At 36.3% G+C, this 14920-nt stretch overlaps 3 protein-coding genes across 4 annotated transcripts; 2 read left to right on the top strand and 1 right to left on the bottom strand.

Moving 5' to 3' along the window:
- Window positions 1-5707: 5707 nt before the first annotated feature.
- Window positions 5708-6298, top strand: LOC130945681 (uncharacterized). Its single transcript, XM_057874383.1, has one exon. The coding sequence runs from the start codon at window positions 5708-5710 to the stop codon at window positions 6296-6298; it is 591 nt and encodes a 196-aa protein (XP_057730366.1).
- A 1181-nt stretch (window positions 6299-7479) lies between these two features.
- On the top strand, window positions 7480-10116 carry LOC130946399 (THO complex subunit 4A). Its single transcript, XM_057875135.1, has 5 exons — window positions 7480-7785; window positions 7911-8060; window positions 8770-8838; window positions 8929-9110; window positions 9654-10116. Exons 1-5 carry the CDS (start codon window positions 7618-7620, stop codon window positions 9829-9831), a joined length of 747 nt encoding a protein of 248 aa, XP_057731118.1. The 5' UTR covers window positions 7480-7617; the 3' UTR covers window positions 9832-10116.
- Window positions 10117-10463: 347 nt separating this feature from the next.
- On the bottom strand, window positions 10464-13355 carry LOC130946398 (uncharacterized). 2 transcript variants are annotated; one of them, XM_057875133.1, is made up of 11 exons: window positions 13260-13355; window positions 13086-13170; window positions 12816-13012; window positions 12656-12738; window positions 12512-12557; window positions 12366-12422; window positions 12219-12273; window positions 12041-12141; window positions 11882-11945; window positions 11654-11787; window positions 10464-11532 (listed from the first exon to the last, which is right to left on the bottom strand). In XM_057875133.1, exons 1-11 carry the CDS (start codon window positions 13314-13316, stop codon window positions 11359-11361), a joined length of 1053 nt encoding a protein of 350 aa, XP_057731116.1. In that variant the 5' UTR covers window positions 13317-13355; the 3' UTR covers window positions 10464-11358. The 2 variants fall into 2 exon arrangements, with proteins under 2 accessions (XP_057731116.1, XP_057731117.1); XM_057875134.1 differs by having other exon boundaries at window positions 12816-13043; window positions 13260-13327.
- Window positions 13356-14920: the final 1565 nt, after the last annotated feature.

The raw sequence follows: 14920 nt of genomic DNA, 5'->3' as shown, positions 1-14920 counted from the left end.
TTCCTCCATTTCACACTCTCCTATCACTTTCTTTCTATCACCACTGCTAGCTTCCCGTCCCTCAGTCTCTCCCGTTGCCGCCCGCCGCTGCTCCGCCGTGCTCGCCACCCTCTGCGGCGGCGATCTCCCCTGCCCTACTATCCGCCTCCACCTCTCTTTCTTCTCTGCTCCCCGGTTCCAACTCTGTTCTGTATAAATTTTTCATACTGTTAGCTTCTGTTAGTTCTCTGTTAGTTAAGTAGAATGTAGTTTCTGTATGTTAGGATTAGATAGAAATATCTGCTGTTAGGTAGCTAGGGCTGGATAGAGGATTCTAGGCCTGATAAGTGTTCCGTATGTGCCTATTTGCTGTCTGTTTCCTTGGGTGTGTATGCTGCTTTTTTTTTGGGGGTACTATTTTGTGCAATTTGTGTTGCCTGCATACTATTTCACTGCTGCTATGTTTATTTGATGTTGCCTTTATGCTATTTGTGCTATTTTGCTATCCGGGAACGTCCAATTTTAAGCCGGAATGCTGCCCAATTTTCAAGAAAGTTGTTTTCATCTTAATCTCTATTGTAATTTGGGCTAATTTCCGTTTCCTTTCAACTTCTCGGATTTGCACCAATCATGGTGAACATGAACCACAACCTCTCTTTTAATTGAGCCTACATATCGTCATACCACTAATCCACTTTTCTAACTCACTAATTTCTTTAACCATTTAACTTCTACTCACTTTTAACCATCTTTAACCATTCTTTCTAAAGTATGATGATTTTATGCTCAATGAATAGGAGTTGTTGACTTTAATGAAGATTGCATTCTTGGGTTACTTGTTCACTTATGCTTACTTGTTCACCAATTCTTTTTAAGTTCATTTCAACATCATGATTGTTATTAGCCAATTATATCCTGAACAGGCCTTCTTTGTTACATGCTAAGTGTTTCATTGCTTATATGCTATCATATTTTTCAGGATGTCGGATAAAGGAAAGGCTATAGCCACTGCCACCTCTTCCAAGAAGAGAAAACACTCTACCCCTTCTAGTCCCTCCATCTACAAGCATTATGCTAAGAATCCACTGAATGACAAAGAAAAAGAAAATCAGCAGTTACCTTCTACCGATCCAACTAAATTTCCCAATCTTTACTGTGAGCTTCGATTTTCCAAATATCGAACTACAAAGCTGAATACTGAGAAGAAATTGCTCCTACCCAATGATGTGAGACGGTCAATTACTAGTCGCATCCTCGAGTTGGGTTTGGATTTTGTTGATAGAGATTTGGGAGAGGTCAACATTTCTTAGGTAAAGGAATTTTACTGCAACTTCTTCCGTCCGACTTTGGATTCGGTTCAGGTGCGGGGTAGAGAGATCATGATTACTGAGACTGCGATAGAGGAGGCATTACAGTGTCGACATATTCCTGATGACTTGTGTGCCCATCAGCAGGCAGAGATGGCTATCCATACCATGACCTTTGACTATGAGGCGCTTAGGCGCGTGATTGGGTTACCAGATGCTACTTGGGTCATGGATGCGACCAACACCAAGCCTAAGGGGATGCTGTTTGCTCACTTGACTAGAGAGGCCAAGACTTGGCAGATGATCTTTGCCCACTATGTCTTGCCCACCACTCACTTTTCTGAGATCCCCATGGAGATGCTTCTGCTAATTGGGTGTGTTATGGAGGGGAAGGATGTCTCTTTTCCTCGACTTATCCGACAGTGCATGTGGCGGGCGCATATTCGTGGCCTACTTCCATTTCCTACCTTGGTCACGAGTATGGCGGCCCTAGCTGAGGTCCCATGGCTAGACGATGATGTGATACCACCACCCCCCGATACAGATGACAGGGAGGTTACTATTCCTTGGGGTGGTTGGGTGCACGAGAAGCCCCCTGCTAGACGCCGTTCTAGGGCCAGAGCAGTAGTGGAGACACCTTCACCATCAGCCCCTACAGCAGCCCCATCCTCTTCCACGGCAGCAGCTCCATCTTCATCTACATTTCCTCCTGCAGCACCTGAGCCTACCTACCTACTGGTCCAGCGTCTATTTCGGTTTCTAGAGCGCGAGAGACACCATGTCAGACGCCGCCTGGACCGGATGGACCAGACGCTCATTTCTCTGGGTGCTGAGTTACCTCCGCTTCTCGACTCTCCGGCCTCCGATGAGCAGGATCATCAGGAGGAAGATGCGGAGGCACCGATTCAGCAGGATGTCCCTCCAGTTGCCCCGGACACCACAGAGACAGCGCAGACTCATGCAGAGCCGGTCCCACAGCCAGAGCCAGAGCCAGAGCCTACCGTTGTTCCTCCCACTGATCCTCCGGTTTAGCATCAAGGACGATGCTTGTTCTTAAGTGTGGGGAAGGCACCGGTAGCATTATTTGGGGACCGGTGAACTTCTCGGCTACTTTCCTAGTTATCCTATTTTGCATGTCTATTGTATATATTTTGATGCATTTTGAGTTTGTTTTGGACACATTTACTGCTTATTTTGGATTTTAGATATTTTGATGTTTTTGATACTTTTGGATATTTTTAGATTTCACACTTTTAGTTGGATTTTTCTTTATGCATTTTTGCTTATCTTTCCTTTTAGTTGTGGTTGTGATTAGAAATCATACTTTGAATTGCAAACTTAGTGTCACCATTTTTGCATAAGAAATTGGTTTTAAGTAAAAGGAAAGGGTAAACTAAGGAAATTTTTGGATTTTTCAATCACAACAATGCTTAGTCAAACATTGAGATTTTTCAAGAAGTTTAAACATAAGGCATTAACCCAATTGATTGAAAGAAAATTTTTGGTTAAACTTGCTTGAATTTCATACTTTGTGAAGCATGTATTGAATTGAGAACACAAGCTTGTGAGACTTGAGCCTATTGATGTGGGTACATTTTATAACCACTTATTTTCCATTCTTGTGTGAAATTGCTCTCTTTCTATGATTGCGATCCTTGATTTGCTTGATTCTATATATCCATTTATCTATTGTATTTGTGCATTTGTATGATTGAGGCCATTATTTCATTAGTCCACTTACCCAAATAGCCAACCTTTTACTCTCCCTTGTTAGCCAATTTGAGCCTATGCTTAACCAACTTATTCTCAATTTAGCACATTACAAGCCCAAGGCGGAAAACCAATGAAAGTCCTTGTTTGGATCTTTGATTAGCCCAGGCTAGTGAGAGTGTTTATTATTCAAAGTTGGTAAGGCTTGGGAACATTGGATGGGATAAACGGGGTAGTACACTTTCATGTTTAGGAATTGGGTGCATATTCATGTATTGATTAAATGTATAGACCTTATGCATTGATGTTCTTGTATATAGTTTGAAAGAAAAAGAAAAAAAATGAAAAGAAAAGGAAATAAAAGTGAAAAAAAGGAAAAAAAAGAGAAAAGAAAAGAAAAAAAATTGTATATAGAAAAAGAAAATAAAATAATAAAGAGGGGACGAAATGCCCCAAAGTGAAGTCAATAAAAAGGAATCAATGCATAGGTGTTAATCAAATAAGAATGCATGAGTATGTGAAAAAGTGAGGAATGGGTAGTTAGGTTAGAACTTAATTGTATAGGATGTCATAGGTTAGGTGGGAAGTTTAAGCTTATCAAAGATTCAAATTTTAAGCTCACTTAACCAAATATGCATCCTACCTTGACCCTAACCCCATTACAACCTAAATGAAAGACCTCATGATGAATGTATGCATGCATTGAATAAGTGTTGATTGTTAGAAGAAAATCAAATCTTGGAAAGCTTGAATAGAAGAGAATTGAGTGAATTAACCCTTAAACACTTGAGTGAGTAGAGCGGATACACATCCGGTGAGGGTTCAAAAGTTCAATTACATGTATTCACCCATATTATCTATATTCTTTCAAGTTTGAACTCTTTTTAATAATTCAATACAATTGTGGCTTGGACTTTATTCCTGTTGCCTTAGTTACTATGCTTATGCATGTCTCTTGGGAATTGATTTGTTTGAACTAAGCATTTCCATTTGCTTAGATAATTGCATTTAGATAGGATTCATATAGTTTAGTTGCATTTAATAAATGTCATAACCCTTAGTTCCTTCTTATTTTAGCATGAGGACATGCTAAGGTTTAAGTGTGGGGAGGTTGATAAACCCCATTTTTAGGGTTTATCTTGTATTGAATTTAGGATATTTTGATAACCTTTTCTCGCATTTAACCTATGAATTGGCATGGTTTTGTAATCTCTCCCGTATTTGTGCCTAAGTGTAAAAACATGCTTTTTTAAGCCTTATTTTGATGAATTCTAGTTCTTCTTTGATTCCATAAGATGCCTTGATGTGTTTGCTAGTAATCTCAGGATGAAATAGGTTAGGCATGGATCAAGGGAGCAAGGAAGAAAGCATGTAAGGGGAGAGAAGCACGAAAAGCCAAAGAATTGATCTAGGTCATGCACGCGCACGCGCACAAGGCGCTCGCGCGCACATTGCGAAACAAGCCAGGGACGCGCACGCGTCGATGACGGCACATGACCTCACTAATGCAACATGTGCCTGGCGATTTGAGAGGGTTTCTGAACCCATTTTTGGCGCCAATCGCTAAAGGAAAGGAATAAAAGGATGAAGGATTAAGGGGAAGGCATCAATTATCAATTAGGAATCAATTAGGGAGGCATATAGAAGATACTTAGGATTAGTTTAGAGTTTTAGAGAGAGAAGCTCTCACTTCTCTCTAGAATTAGGATTAGGTTTAGTTCTTAGATCTAGGTTTTTAATCTTAGCTTTCTTCTACTTCTATCTCTCAATTCATTGTTGTTACATTCATCATTCTTCTACTCTTTTGTTGTAATTTCCTTTATATTATTCTTATACTTTGTTGTAGATCTACTATTGCTACTTCCATTTTCTTTCGATTCAATAAGAGGTAATTCATAATAATTGTTTTTCATTGCTTTTCTATTGTTGATCTCTTGTTTTTGTAGTTGTAGATTCCTTTAATTCTTGCATTTAATAATGTTTACCTGTATTGCACTCTATGTGTTTGATGAAATGTCTCTTCTAGATATAGTGTAGGTTTTGTTCCTCTTGGCCTAGGTAGAGTAATTAGTGACTCTTGAGTTATCTAATTCCTATGTTGATTGATAATTAGAAGTTGCTAATTAACTTGAATACCTCTAAAGCTAGTCATTCCTTTAGGAGATGATTAGGGCTTGAGGAATCAAATTGATTCATCCACTTGACTTTCCCCCATAGTTCGAGGTTAACTAAGTGGTAACAATGAACAATTCTCATCACAATTGAGAAAGGTAACTAGGATAGGATTTCTAGTTCTCACATCTTGCCAATAGCTTTGTTAGTTGTTAGTTTATTTTCATTGCCATTTACTTTTCATGCTTCTTATCCAAAACCCCAAAATAACTCATAACCAATAACAAGACACTTTATTGTAATTCCTAGGGAGAACGACCCGAGGTTTGAATACTTCGGTTTATAAATTTTAGGGGTTTGTACTAGTGACAAACAATCTTTTGTATGAAAGGATTTTTGATTGGTTTGGAAACTATACTTACAACGAGAATTCATTTATGAAATTCTAAACCGTCAAAAATCCAATCATCAATGGTCTAATAGGTGACAATATGGATGGTGAATCTGAGATATGTCTTCTAGGAGATATTGTTATTCCTTCTTCGGACCAGGCATTTGATGAGTTGGTTCATTTTTCTTATCCAAATATTTTGTAAAACATGTTCCCAAAAGATTTTTTCAAAACAAGAACTATACTGGCTCCCACACTAGACATTGTTGAAGAGGTCAACAACCATCTGATGGCTATCATTCCTGTAAGGGAAAAATTATATCTTAGTTCGGATTCCATTTGTATGGATGAAGGGAATATGGAAAGTCAACTAGATCTCTATAGTCCTAAATTACTGAATAACATAAATTGTTCTGGTTTGCCTCCACATAAACTAATACTCAAGGTTGGTGTTCCGGTGATGTTACTGAGGAATATTGACCAATCTAGTGGTCTTTGTAACGGTACAAGACTACAAGTTAGGAAGCTTAGAAATCATGTCATAGAATGTGAAGTCTTAATGGGTAATAATGTTGGTCATATTGCTTTGATTCTAAGAATGAATATGGTACCAACAAATGAAACCGTCCCAGTTAGATTCCAACGAAGACAGTTTCCCATAATAGTATCATTTGCCATGACAATAATAAGTTTGAGGGACAAACTTTATCTCATGTTGGATTGTACTTGCCCAGACCAGTTTTTACACATGGCCAACTATATGTGGCACTTTCAAGAGTTAAGAGTAAGAGAGGTTTAAAAGTTTTACTTATGAATCACGTATGAATGTCTACAAATTCAATCATCAATGTTATTTATAGAGAAGTCTTTGAAAAAATAGTATTCTAATGTAAATATTTTAATTTTATTTTAAATTCTGTATCAGTGTATAATTATTTTATTTTAAAAAATATAAAATAATTATTACTCCCTTTTTTAAGTTAAACTTTGATTTTGATAATAATTTTATAAATTTTTTAAAATAATAATTATTTTGTATTTTTGTTTTAAATATCGAAGCATATAATTTTTTTCTTACTTTTATAAATTTTTTTGTGTTGAGCACGGGTTTATACATTAGTTATTTATAACTTTTGATTTTTTTGGTCTTTCTTTCTTGTGTTATTTATTTATTTGTTACTTTTAGAAAATAATTTTAGAAAAATGCTAGAAGGTTAATATAATTTTATTATTTTTAGACAGTAGTTAATTATTAATATTAAAAAATATGAATTAAAAATATATTATTAAATTATTAAACTAAAAAAAATTAAGAGAAAAAGAGCAATTTATTGAATTTTATTGTTAGACGATTAAATTCATTATCAAAATCTATTAAAAAAAATTGTTCACTAATTTTTTTGGTTATTTATATATGAAGTTGTATAAACGGTAGCAAATTAATTTGTTTAACATGGAATCTCTTGAAAGAGAATGATCAAATTGGTTATTCTGTATTTTTCATTTATATATTATTGAAAATTACTGATGTATGAAGTAAAATTTATAATATAACAACGTTCTTAATATTACAAAAGACTTCTAATAATGATAAGAATCAATTTAACTTATATTATTATCTCTTAGATATTAAATTAAAAAATATTTTGAAAATCAAATTAATTGATATCTATTTAGTCACCAAAAATTAATTGATATCTATTTTAACAATAATTGATATCTATTTTAATATTTTGAAGTAATTTTATTCTAGATATTTTCATCAATTAGAATCATAATCCATAGAAATATAAATAGAGCAGAGATTTTGCTAATATAGGGGACTATTATTTATTTGAAGGGATAATTATTTGTTTAATCCAATAAAGGGCGGAAGAAGTGATGATGGCAAGACCGACTTAGATTTTACGGCTGCAAATTATACCGCGTATATTTCTCTTTCACTATTTTGACTTTGTTTCCTTCTTAGTCTCTGCTTCCTTCCGCTTTTGTAGCCCCCAGCTGGCACCTCCTTACATTTTATCCTCTCTTTCTCTCTCTCCTTCGACGAAACCCTAATCCCTCTTCCTCCTTCATTCCTTTTCCCTCTTCAGATCTAATATAATCTTTGCTGCAACCATGTCTGCGGCACTCGATATGACCCTTGACGACATCATTAAGAACAACAAGAAGTCCGGATCAGCCGGATCCCGCGGCCGTGGTCGCCAATCCGGATCCGGACCCGGACCTACTCGCCGCTTCCCAAACCGCGCCGCCAACCGTCTTACGCCTTACGCCACCGCTAAGGTTTTTACTTTTTTATTGATTTTTGTTCGATTTGAATATTTTCGAATCTTTTTGTTTATGTGGATTCAGATCGCGAAGGTGATTTGGTGTAACCTTTTGTTGGGTTCGTTTTTGTATGTTTTCAGGCGCCGGAGACAGCGTGGCAGCACGACCTGTATGCAGATCAGGCTGTGGGAGCTTTCCCTGCGCAGGGTGGTCGAGCGTCGTCGATTGAAACGGGGACCAAGCTATACATCTCGAATTTGGATTATGGTGTTTCTAACGATGATATCAAGGTGAGCCATCTCTTATTGATATTCGAATCTATCTTTGTTTCCTAAGCAGAGAGCTTTGGTGTTCTGACTTTTGAATTTGAAGCCTTTGATGTTGCTTGTTTTGCTACTCTCTCTCTCTCTCATTACATTAAGGGATGTAGAAGAACACTTCCTAGCCATGCCTTTGCTTGTATATGTGAAATTTGATTTTGAATTGGCTCTGTTATTCTACTCTTTTTATGCATTTATAGAGATAAAAGCACGTGAAGCACATATTCTAATTGTAACCGCTACAAACTCATGTATGCATGATTATTGGTTAGTGATAATATTGAATATTTCTATCAGCTTGGGACGTCTGATAGCGAGCTTAATTGCTATGCTTTCTCAATATAAAAACACTAAACACAGATTTGGACTACTATTTTAAGGAGTCATTATTTCTTACCATATCTTTTCCTTTCCGATTAATTACATTGAGGTCAACGTCTGGTGCAACATAATGAATGGGAAAGAATTACAACAACGTGTATTTGCAATCCTTTAAAAAGCTACAAATAATGATGTTTCCAAGTTTATCACTGACGATGCATACAACACCAGGGACTTACTTTCATTGTTGTTCTAATCATGCCTGCATATGTGTTTTGTTTTATGCTATATTTCATTCTATCTCCTGTTGAAGTTTTTCCGCTCTGTATTTATTGTTTTTTTTTTCAAATAATTGTAGGAATTATTTTCTGAAGTTGGTGACTTGAAACGGCACACTGTTCATTACGACAGGAGTGGGAGATCGAAGGTATCTAGTCCAGCTGGAATATTTTGGTCCTTCTGATCAATTGTTTCTGTCCTGCCATAGTTTAGAAAAAAAAATACTCTTTTTCCATAGGGTACAGCGGAAGTAGTCTTCTCGCGGAGAGCTGATGCTGTAGCTGCAGTGAAGAGGTACAACAACGTGCAACTTGATGGGAAACCAATGAAGGTAGAGATTGTTGGAACGAACATCACAACACAAGCTGTTGCTCCTGCTGCAAATGGAGGTTTTGGAAATTTGGGTGGAGTTCCCAGAAGGTATGTAATTGATTAATGAATCTGTACATTGGTGTTTGGGTTGTCCTTAATCTAACTTTTGGAAGTTAGGCATTCATGATTCTATTGTGCTCGGACTGACTGTTGTTATGGGATGTGCATGCACTGATTTTTTGTATTTCAAGGTTTCACTTTTACCATGTTGCAAAGCTTCACTATGTCCTGTTTTGTGTTGATTAAATTATTTCCTTTTTTGTAAATGTAGTTCATTGTTCCGAATTTGGCATTACCTTGAAGGATTGCATTGATTATATTAACTTCGCACTAAAGATTGCCATTTCATATTTGATATTTGGATCTTCTAACAAAAACCTTAGAGCATGCATCTTGTTGTGTATATGAGTTTGATCGGTGAATACTCAATTTTAGTTCTGGTAATGATACCTAAATCTTTTGTGATGCTTTTTATCATGAAATATCTTGTAGACATTGTTTTTATCATCCAATTTGAAGGTCTATATCATTGATTTGGCAATGCTTTTGATCTATTTAAAGCTTATTACACGTATTTTGGCTTTTAAACAGTGGACAAGGGAGAAGTGGAGGGCCATTAGTACGACCACGTGGTGGTGGAGGTAGAGGACGTGGCCCTCCTCGAAGAGGTCGAGGGCGTGGAAGAGGTCGTGGCGGTGAGAAGGTATCTGCGGAAGATCTTGATGCTGATTTGGAGAAGTACCATTCAGAGGCAATGCAATTAAACTGAAGAAATTACCCGTGTTATATTTTCTTGGTATTACCGTTGTGGTTATTGGGGCTTGGTGATGGAACACTGCCTACTTATGTAACTTTATCCCATGCTTTTAGGGGAAAAGGGGGAAGGACAACTTCTAGAGTGAACTTTTTCAGTTGATATATGTAGTTTGGGATTTTTGTAGTCAAATATTTATTTTTCTTGACTACGACTGAAATGTGGGTAAAGAAACAAAGTCAGGATGTAATATGCAGTCGGGCTTGCTTTCATTGGCTTTAATCAATTTTTATTCAGCAAGTATGGATGTGGAATCTGTGATCTCGTCTATCCATGCATAAAGAAAGCTTTGGCTTCAAAATGTGGAAGGCTGCAGATTTCTCTCACTGCTGTCTGCTGCTTTGTGCTTTGATTAGACTGTAACTGTGGAATCATCAAAGAAGGTAGCTTTCCCTGTCGTTGCCTCCTCCCCCCAGAATGACAAAGCTCCTTGAATCTCTCTTGGTAGTATCATTTTTCCTGTGCTATTAATTTTTTTATATGATGGTATACCATGTTGAGTTTTTCTTACCTGTATTGGCTGTATCTTTTAGGGAAGTTGTTTTTCTCTTGACTGTTTGGTAATTCTGACATACTATCTAGTGGGATGGAATCTATCATCTGTTCTCTGGTTGGGTGCACTGGTCAAGATAGTTCAACAGATGAAAGATAGATAGAGCCTTCCGTGATAGGTTTGCTGCAGGAGTTAGCATTTATGTAGATCCTGCTGCATTCAAGGTTAAGCTGTCTAAATGGTGTTCTGTTTACATTTTGTTCCGAATTATTTCATATGCAATTATCAGTATTCGAACTGAATGTTACATAGGGAAGAGGGGAGTGCTTGCTCTTAGTGATGGTTGGAGTGGTCGTTGAATAATTCTGTTTTCAAGGCATGTAAGTTGGGTGTGGGAAAGACTTGCAGTGCAGGGATTATAACCTGGTGCATATTTCTCCGATGTTGGGTTTTGTACAAGCCGATATATTAGCAAAAGATATGATCATCAACGGCCAGTTCTAGTTAATAATCAAACTCCAATACAAGTGTTTTGTTGTTAAATATGGGGTTGCTAAGTTGATTTTAACTTGGGATCAAGAAGTATCCTCTTGATTTTTGAAGCTCCTACTTTGCGGCAGTTAGGACTTGAGGCATATAACTGTTACAAAGCTTTGCGCCTTTTTGTTATCTTGTTCAATGTAATTATAACCTGTTGTTCGTAGTCATATAGAGAGTAACCGACAACTTGTTCGTAAATTTGATGGAACGAATTGCAGTTCCGTGCCATTTATAAAAATCCCTGCTTTTACATCACCGCTTTGTGAAGTTGGATTGAATTCTAGATTTATTGCTGATAGAGTAATCTTGTACACGAGTTATCATTATTATTAATGATAATAGTGCGTGCGGGAAGTGTTCAGAGACCCTTTTCCCCCTTGCGTTTCCCTGTTGGCATGCATTCAAAGTTGGAAGTTCATCTGTAAAAACTTCATGTGCATGGGGATGGTCTAAGATGACTTTGGCTTGGCAATCTTTGCCCAGAAGGACAATAACACCTTCAACAAGGAGTGAAGGATTGCCTTAATGCAAAAATCCAACAAGTTCCAGCAAGTGGAAGGCCAATACCAGGGATATAGCAATCTAAAGAACAAACTTATAAGATGCCGAGGGTATCGTCCAACCTGAGTGCCATTTTATAATATCTAAGTCAAATGTTTCTAGGCTGCAAACATCTAGCTCCTACTATTTTAGTTAACTGTCAAAATACAACCTAGGTTGAGAATAACAGTATTTGCCACTTACCGGAAAGAGCAAATCCAATGCTTCCCAGGCCGTATGACAAACGGCTCTAGTGGGATACATCAGACCGCCAGGAGAAGTGAAACTATACAAACAAGTTTTTAGTCTTGTACTTGTAGTCATTCTAAGTTCCATGCCTGTACAATATTGATAAAATAAAATAAAAACGGGTTAGTTCGAGATAAGAATTTTTTGAGTATAGTATTTCATGGTAACTATAGTCTATAGTACCCTGAAGGACCTTAATTTCTGAAAGGTAATGCAGTAGTACTGGTTCCACCTTCAACTTTTGAAGCTGAAAATAATTTCAGAACCACAGATCAGTAGGGTTGCTAACATCATCATTTCTACATAGGTACGGAGAACAACTCCAAACACACATAGTTGTACCTGATCAGTAAGTTCTGTAACAAATATATCTGCCGGGCCACCATTCAAGAAGGCATTTGGAAAAGTTGGACAATGTTTCAGAAAGCTATCTATTTGGTTAGCTGAAAAGAAAACCAACCACCTTTTTAGAATACTAATACAATTATTCATAGGCTAATCCGGTCTACATAATATCTACCTGCATTGTAAAAGAGCATGAACCTTGAAAGCAAAAGATACATATCTCGTTGTGCCTGGAATTCAACGAAAATTTTAAGTGCCGCTAAATCCATATCAGGTGAGCATAGTTCTACTGATAAATAACTCTGAGGAGATCTCATCAGACCTGAACTGGAATTTTATTCAATCGATTGGGGACCAATGTAACATCTTGCAGAAGGTACTGATCTTGAAGAGGAAGAGGAAGATTAATAATCATTGGCCAAAACCTTTTCAGAAACATTAAACAAGATTTGGCTGTAGGACTCTTACACAGAACAGAGACTGGAAACGCCTTGTGTGTGTTTGAATGTCAATCCTTTTCATAAACAAACAATAAATATTTTCCAAGTTACAAGGGAATAAGCATAACTAACTTGTTCATCACTTCATCTACAAAAGATTCATCACACATACCAGAAAACATTAGTTGCACCTTGAACAAGAGCAGCTGAGTAGCGAAGCAGCACTTCTGGATTGTCAAGTTGAACTTCAAATAACTGCAAAATTGTTGGAACCAGTTATATATATATATTTTGCTCAACAATCTACAAATGAAATGAAAGACAAGACATACCCATTTGTGGAAGAGGAGGGCAAATATGTTGGATGCAAATGATTGGGTCCACATTTGAACAATCATTTCAAGAATACGTTTTCCAGTCTCTGGAACTCTGGCAAAATACTCAGCAAGAACATCATAGAAACATAATGGACCTTCAATCAAATCCTCTGCAGGAGATATAACATCTTCTTCCTTTTTCACTATTACATCTGTTATACCCAGGAGACTCAAAATCATCAACTATAATACGCGTACAGTTTCAAATTTCCATAACTAACTCACCTTTGGCGCGATCATCCACTTCTAAAGCTACATCTGCAAATAGCTCCTGCAACAAGTTGCGCCTCTGCGACGGATTAGCTACTGCCTGCAACACACACACATATTTACATCAACACAAAGCAAACATTAAGATAAATAAAAGAAAAAAAAAGTTGAAATTGGAAGAAAAGGGACCCGGTGGAGCTTCTTGTGGATGGCTTGAGAAAGAGCATTGAGACAACTACTAGTCATTTTGGTTTCAGGAAGGAATAATCTGATATCTGAATTCAAATGGAGCAGCAGTGTTTTATAGTCTTTTATTTATGAAAACACAGATTTCAATTTCCACATGATATGTGTGTGTATAATATCTTCCGACAGCATCACCGACCGTACAGTAGTACAAATCAAAGTTGATGCATGTTTGGAGTTGGATCCTAGTGTTTGGTCTTAATTAACAGTTGTCCATAGCCGTTTCTTTCTTTTGACATATATGTATGTGGTTTTTGTGCTTTTCATTTTGGTGCAACTATATTATTTATTTATTTAAATTTAATCTAATCTAATGTTATGTCATTTTATGTTAAGAGAGACGTAGAAGGAAATGTGATTAGTGTGAGGTGTTTAGCCACGGTGGCACCATGGAAGTGTCAGGATCAAAGTGTTGTCAAAATTAAAGGCTGGTATTGGAATATGAGACACAAAATTAAAGGCGTTTGTGCATCATTGCGGTTTAATTTGGTGGGTGCTGTGTTGTCCTAGCTACCGCGTGTTCGCTAAAATAGTATAACGTTGTCAACTTCATAGGTTGGATCACTATAATTTAATTCATGAGGAAATCAGTTTACTTTGATTTTTCTTTTAGTACACATGTTATGTAAACATAGTTATCATTATTTTTTTGTAGAGATATAAACTTCTCTTATATTATTATCTAATATCTACACCTCATAATAGTAGATAAATGGTATACGATTTTAAATCTTTTTTCTAAGAGATGCAGTTTTCACTGTCATCTTGGGAGCTGTTTTTTTTACTCTCATGAAACTCAGTTTAATTTTTTTATTCTCTAATGGATGGCGGTCATAAAATCACATTGTTTAAATGCATATATTATGTGCCGACCACAGAACTTTTCTCAATCTAATCAGCATTGCAGAACCTCAAACTCATCATAGTATTTGTTCGGAACTAAGTCAAGTTCACAAGAAAACAACATTGAAAGGTCCAAAAAAGTTATTATACAAAATAAGCCTATAAAAGAGAGAATTAAGATCTATGGAACCTTTAATCATTCAACTTAATGCTACAAAACTAATCCGTGAAAATGTTTCTGAGCCAATAAATATTAAGTAGAGTAAAGTGACAATTAGATACCTAAAAATTTTGACTTCAGATTAGTCTCTAAAAAAAAAAGTATCAATTTAGTTCTTCAGATAGCAAATGGTAGACACGTAAAGTCATTCTATTAATTTATCATGTAAAATTTAACGGTACTGTCTATATGTTTTGTTAACTATTGTGACGTGTTTATTAATGAAAAATTGTTATATAGATAACAACTTTTGAAACAAAACTTCACATGTTTTATTAGGATTCATGATAAATAGAGCAGCTCATAAAGATTATATGAAAACTCAAAAAATAATAAATATTTTACTGTCCAAAACTACATCATTATTTTCATTTCACACTACCCATTACCGAAAAAACCATTTCAATTATTTATTATCGTGGAGGACTTAATTGATACTTTTTTTTCCATTAAAAACTAACTAGTCCATAGTTAAAATTCTCAAAAATCTAATTATGAGTTTACTCTCTTAAGTATAATGGTTATATTGAACAGGATTGTG

The sequence above is a fragment of the Arachis stenosperma genome, chromosome 8 (genome assembly GCF_014773155.1).
Source record: "Arachis stenosperma cultivar V10309 chromosome 8, arast.V10309.gnm1.PFL2, whole genome shotgun sequence".
Classification (NCBI taxonomy): Eukaryota; Viridiplantae; Streptophyta; class Magnoliopsida; order Fabales; family Fabaceae; genus Arachis; species Arachis stenosperma.
The sequence above is the reverse complement of the archived record's forward strand: the minus strand, read 5'-3'. Positions and strand labels throughout refer to the sequence as shown.